We start from the raw sequence: 6,997 nt of genomic DNA on the forward strand, positions 1-6,997 counted from the left end.
CAAGTATACATATAAACTATAATGTCGTAAATTATGCTTATGTAATTTTTCGTTAGCACTCGTATTAAAGCCGCATCTGCCGTGGTAGAAGAAAGGAGCAAAAATTAATTGTGCTCCTCAAAATGGATTTAATAGCTTCATAACTTATGAGAAGGGAAATTTTGTTTTGTCCACCCTCCCCCCAATGCTGATCAGTTCTTCCTACTGTGAGTTTACATTAAGACTCACCAAGCTGACATATCAAAAGATTTAACGTCTTGCTAAGAAGTATTTGTAGATAATTTTTACAAAGAAAAGTCTGAAAATGAAACATTCATTTTAATAGTTATGTAATCGACTTAAATGTTTATGATAATTATGTATGATGTATTTCTTTCAGAAAATAGAGGAATTTATTCTAAATTTATTGTTTTGTTTCACAGAGCCAAACAAACGCTATTAACTCCATTAATTAGATTTTAAAACTTTACTAGAAAAACATTTATTACAATAATAAAACAGTATTTGTGTTGTGCACTTTTTAATATTCCACGCATCCTCATTATCATTATCATCTTTGCAAGAACTTATTTAATAAGAGAAAAGCATAAACATTTAAAAGACATTGTAGGTACTGAAAGTTACAACTCAAACAAATGTATAATTCTATTTCTTAAATTTGGTGTAGTGAATACGACATGGAAAACAATACATTGGATTTTCTGGAAAGTAATTCAACATCTAATGCTACATCCATTTATTATATCAATAAAGATCTTAAAATGACTCAGAATATAATTGCGATAGTTTCCCTAATAATTATAATGATTGCCATGGGTGCAGACATCTCTCGGAATCAGGTACTAGCATTTATTTATCTTTATTTCTTGATTAATTAGCAGTAACTATTACATTTTTACGTTAATAGATTTATAAAGGAATCCGAAAACCCGTTGGTCCAGCTATTGGTCTCTTTTGCCAATTTGTTATAATGCCATTGATTGGATTTATTTATAATGTTATATTTCAATTCGAATCGAGTCTAGCGGCTGGTTTGCTTATTATATCGTGTTGCCCCGGAGGTGCTGTTTCTAACGTCTTTACATATTATTTGGATGGCGATGTTTCGCTGAGGTATGTAAGAATTTTTTACTATATTTAGCTACAGAGAATATTATTCATAAAATTAATATTTGCCATGTCATAGTGTGACTATGACTACAATATCTATTGTAGCATCCCTAGGCTTGATGCCTTTGAACCTTTGGATATATGCAAGTAATACAGAAGCTAAGAACTTAAAAATACCTTATGAAAATATTGCATTATCACTATTAATGATTGTTCCTCCCTTATTTCTGGGTATGATAATAAAATGGAAAGCTCCTAAAGTATCTTCTTATATAACTAAGGTATAAAACATGATTTCCTAAATAGTTAAGGTGTTAAGTTTAATCATTTATATTATATTATGAAACTATTTCTGTTTTTATTAATAGTGGGAAAGTGCAACAAGTATGATAACGATTATAATTTTCGTGATAATGGAGATTATTTCCTCTCAACACATGTTTAGTATAGTATCGTGGAAAGTTATTATAACCTCTTTATTATCTCCCATAACTGGAATTATAACTGGATATGTCATAGCTTTCGTCAGTAGAAACTCCAAAGCAGCCTGCACTGCAATAGCTATTGAGAGCGGGATTCAGAATTTTTCTGTTGCATTCGGCATTATAGTTTTATCCTTTGATACCTCGGTATGTATGATTTATATTGTAGATTGTAAGATTCTGAATTTTTGTTATTAAAAGAGACTTTACACTTAGAAACAAACATCAATTATGCTGTTTCCATTTTTTTATGGGCTATTTCAAGGTGTATTCTGTTGCTTTCTCTCCCTAATTTTCTGTTTTATAAAGAGTAATTTGAACAAAATTCGAATGCAAGACAATGACGTCGACGATTCACAAAATACAGGTGATCATTATATAAATTATTTTTTTATTTTCGTATATCTTAAACTATTGTTTTTTTTTTTTTTGGTGTTGATTGTAAGTATTTTTTGTGATCTTGGATATCATTACTAACTGACATTCAAATTATCTCTACACGTCACATAATCGGAGTAAAATTGGAAGCTATTATATTATTCAATGTTATTCTTAATCCTTGTATGTTGTATCAGTGTTGTTCAGAGATAGAGAGAGTAATGTATCATATCTCGAAAGAGGTTGAACTTATAAACATTATACTCATTATTAGCATTTATAATTTTTTAAAATTTATCTATATTTATCTCTATCTGTATTATCTGTATCCTAATTAAGCCTTTTGCNTTTTGCTTGTCACATTGCAGATAATCAGACTGTCGTTGTTCTATGGACTTTAATCTAATCGAAGTTGAACAACCAGTGCAGAAATGTCTGTCCGTCAATTCAAAGCAAAAAAACCAATCCGGGATGAAATGTCAAGTCCAGTAAATTAAGTCGTAGCCGGGTGGAACGTCATTTCCGGGTGACAAAGTCGTATTCGGGTGGCAGAGTCATATCCGGTGAAAAGTGACCTCGGAAGAGAAAATTTTCATTTTACGCAGCAGAAGAAGAGCCTTTTCCACCAAGGTTTCTTNTACAAACTTTTATTAATTAGCATTAACAATATAAAAGTTAGTTTTTAAATAAAATTTCATAACAGCCGAGGAAGTTACACAACTCGTTTCTGGATGTTTTAATTTCTATAACTGGCTGATTAATTACAATACATCGTAGCTTTGAATATGCATGATGCTTGTAGGTTGTCTACAGCTACACAGCATCACTACATCAAGTTTATACATCAATCTAAACTTGATTTAGTATTTATTATGTATTTTCTGAAGCAGAATATAATGAATCAATACCATAATAAGTGTGTTTTTGTATAGACAAGAAATAGATTAACTGCGATCTGTAGTGAATAAAATTGTTGTCAATTATATTTCTGACTATTATGCAATAAGCTTGAAATTATTCATTAACGATATGTTTTATAATGTAGTGAAGTCAATAGTCAGAAATGAACATTGAGTAATAAAGCTGAAATCATGAGTAACAATGCAAATTGCAGGTTTTCGTATGATTAACATTATATTGCTCAAGCTATCCACACATTTATTTAAATGTTTTCGTCTTTAGATCACCTCTTGAGCGTATATCGAAAGATTTCTTTAAGCCAGATGTCACAGGTGGTGTCAGTCCTGACTCGAGTGGGTGCTGTTTGACCTTTCACACTTTGAATTTATGCTGCTGTGGAATTTCTCAAAAACAGAAATTGGTTTACATGAAATTTCTTATATAAAATAAATGGTCGGAAATGAAGGAGTTAATTAATTAACTTCCACCGTTTACTTTTCACACAAGACTCGCCCAAAATCCTCCAAGTAATACCAAAATGAGTCTTTCACGGACATATCAGCCGCCCGCGGCGATCACATTTATAATTTTCAATAAAACTCTATCAATATAATATAAATTTATACTGAAAGAATTTTCGTGTGATCTGGAAAATTCCTGATTACAGAGAAATTATTTTAGATATCTTCTATAAACTTCGTTGCCTAATAAAAATTTCAAAATTAATATTCATAAAGTTGTTTTTCATTGAATCTTTAACAGCTGAAAGATCAGTTTTATTCTCGTCTGAAGATTCGACACAACCGAAAGTCGACATAAAATAAAAGAATCATTCTACGGTAAGTTTTCCAACATATTACTTTTAAAATAATTTATTTTATATGTAATCTGAGTGCTTTAATTACTCTATAGGAAGTTCCAGATTAAGAACACTACGAGTCCTAGACAAAGCTTGGAATGTGGACTTTTAAGAAATAATTAATAATTATATTTTTTACATTTATTATGAACAATAACAGTCTAATTTAATGTCACTATGTTAGATTAGTTCATTGTGCACTTTAAATTTGTATACTATTATTTACATGTGAATTTGCAAACGGATTTAAGGAATCCTGGCCTTGGAATGCGGACTTTTAAGAAATAATTAATAATTATATTTTTTACATTTATTATGAACAATAACAGTCTAATTTAATGTCAATAGGTTAGATTAGTTCACTGTACACTTTAAATTTGTATACTTTTATTTATATGTGAATTTGCAAACGGATTTAAGGAATCTCGGCCTTAGGCAATTGTCTTCTTTGCATAGATATACGTTTGGTCTGATAGAGATGGCCAGGCGTAAAATGTCAGCCTATCGCGCTGGGGAAGTCCAGATCGAATGCGAACACGTCGAAAAACGCTCTGAATTTGAATTTTTTGGGAGGTGGGCCGTTCACGTACATCGGGCTTCATTCCTCGCTAGTCGTGGATTAGATTCAACCGAACCCATAATGGGTTCATGAAAAGGTCCTTTAGGTGCTCATAGGGATGAAAAATTAGAATAACTTCCAAAAATGTTTTAGAATGAATAATAATTTAATTTTCTTTCTTGATAGTTCCTCTTCGGAATTCTGTATTCTCTCATAGAATATCAAATAATGTTTGTTTGAAGTAAATTACATTTAACGGGAAATAAAAAATGCACAGTATCTTAGTTGATTATGCACTTTTTCTCCATATATCCTTGTATAATTTCTTTTATACAATAAACATTTTGACTACTTTTTACTTTGCATTTTTATTTATATATATTTCCGTTATATTTTTATTACAGTTTGAAGTGAACGAACATAATATTTTCTTATGGCATTATAGATCTTTGAAATTTAAACTAAACGGAATAAAACATTGACATAATTTCATGCGAATTCGAAGAAACGAGTAAAGAATATCTTTCATTAAATTTGATTTTATTTGCACTTATTTCTGTTGTAAGCTGAAAGTCTTTTTCCACCTAAAATTAATATCGTGTTTTTGAAATAATATAATTTTAATTTGTTCGCTTAGACATTTCAGGAATATTGTGAGTTATTAAAGGTATTTGGATTTTAGATCCTACTTCGATTCCTTCTGAGACGGTGAACAGCCGAAGAGGTCAAGACGGGATCGAATCCTAGAAAAATTCTTATAGATTTCTTACAGATTATCTGACTGAAATGTGTTGTGCTCTATTTGTTTGTGGCAACGCAATACTTGGGCGATGCCTTCCGAGACGTCTTTTTAAGGAAAACTAGTCTTTATTTAGACGTTACAGACGTGGAGAAAATCCGGAAAACTTCACGTAGCCAGCCCGCCCTTGCGAGGCGCGAATCCACAAACCAAACTCACAGTGTTCAGCGGACGAAAACCGCTTGGGCACTGGTGGGCACGCGTTGTGTTCTGTCTGTCACCATTAGAACGTCTATTGTGAGCATGGACGAATGTATTGATATAATGAGGCTGAAAAGAAAAGGTTCTCTTAGTACCTACAGGATTAAGCGGAATTTTAACTATAAAAACTCTTACACATTGTATGTAAAGAATAGTGCTTAAAACTTTATATCATAAGAAAAGAAAATTCTGTAATTTTTTTCCAACAATTAATAAAAAGATGGAAGTAGGGTTTCTCATTTTCCGGTCTTTTGTTTGTCCCGGGATCCCGGGTTTTTAAGATAAACAAAATATCTTGAAATCAAATGATATAATTATTTTTCATTTTCTAAAGTAATTTATTACGTTCTGAACTTCCAAAATCATATTAATAACGCTGTGTAAAAATATGTTAAAAATTACCTTCGAATTACGTAGAAATTTTCACAAATAGAAAAAATCTATTAAAGTTTGCTGGAAACTGCATACAACAACAACAACAACAACAACAACAAGAAATGTTTTGAATTGAGTTGATAATTAAAAAAATGAACTTTGTTCAGACTTCTAACTTAAAGGGTAATTTTCGTTTTTTTCTAAATAAAACAATACAAAATACAGTGTTATTGTAAATTTTTATAATAGGATTTTAGAATTCAAAGATGATCAATACTCCAATCACTCGATCTGATTCTTATTTAACTAATGAAAAGTCCTGCTACCAAGAATTCCCTTTCCGATTCATGTGGGCGAAATCGTCTTTAATGCATTTAAGAGAAGACAGATGTTATGTATATTTTACCCATAGCCTGGAAGATTTCTAGTTCGTTTTCGAGATTGGAGTACTTCTTTTGCTCTCTAGTATTTTTTATTTGTCTACTGCGGCTGCTTTAATAGAAACATCTCGCTTAAAACCCGATAATTCGGTAGTCCGTTTGTCTTTAATATTTAATTTTATGAAGAAAAACTTCATACTTGCAGACTTCGTACTCGTTTGTATCCTGGCCCAATTTGCACTACCTGGCGTTACGCAGTTATCGAAGCTACCGGGCGTGGTTGAAAATTAAGACAGCGTAAGCGCAATTGTTCCAGATATTACGGGTTCCGACAAGTAAAGAATTTTCAGACTCCTGCCACAAATAAGCTACGTGTTGATTATTGACCATTTGTGACATGCCATAACGAGCAAAAATTAAAAAAAAACTAATAAGTANATTTCCATGCTGTCATTAAATTTTTTTTTATTTTGAGTTTAATCGAATTATAATTTCACTAAGGGACTTCTTTCACTTGTTGAAAATTTTCGTGAGAATTTTAAAGTACAGTAGAGCATCGATTATCCGACTCAATTGAGGACTGGGGTTGGTCGGATAATTGAAAAGTCGGATAACCGAAAAGTATAAAAAAATCCATTATTAGTGTAGTATATTTTTACATCCATGTAATTAGTATATTAGTATATCGCTATTAACCTACTTCGCGTTGAATTTTCCTCCATGTTAAGCCTATCAAATTTTTTTTTAAAAATAATAATCGTCGCTATTGTATCGTTAAAAATTAGAAAATTAAGCTTCGTTTAAATACTGGCTCTCTTTCATGGTCGATCCAGTATTGCCTTCTAAAACACGTAAAAATAATATTAAAGTAGCCAAGACATAGCCAAATATTGTAGCGCCACATCACTAGCGGACATTTGAAATTTGCCGACTAGGACGGTCGGTTAACCGAGG

The 6,997-nt window shown here is 31.4% G+C and overlaps 1 protein-coding gene across 1 annotated transcript; it reads left to right on the plus strand.

Annotated features, from left to right (window-relative positions):
• The first annotated feature begins 677 nt into the window (after positions 1-677).
• LOC111613712 (solute carrier family 10 member 6-like) lies at positions 678-3,689 on the plus strand. The gene is made up of 5 exons (XM_023355049.1): positions 678-839; positions 908-1,113; positions 1,187-1,391; positions 1,479-1,739; positions 3,633-3,689. The coding sequence occupies exons 1-5, from the start codon at positions 678-680 to the stop codon at positions 3,687-3,689; spliced, it is 891 nt and encodes a 296-aa protein (XP_023210817.1).
• Positions 3,690-6,997: the final 3,308 nt, after the last annotated feature.

The sequence above is a fragment of the Centruroides sculpturatus genome, unplaced genomic scaffold (genome assembly GCF_000671375.1).
Source record: "Centruroides sculpturatus isolate CEXI.00-Female unplaced genomic scaffold, Cexi_2.0 scaffold1866, whole genome shotgun sequence".
NCBI classification, from domain to species: domain Eukaryota; kingdom Metazoa; phylum Arthropoda; class Arachnida; order Scorpiones; family Buthidae; genus Centruroides; species Centruroides sculpturatus.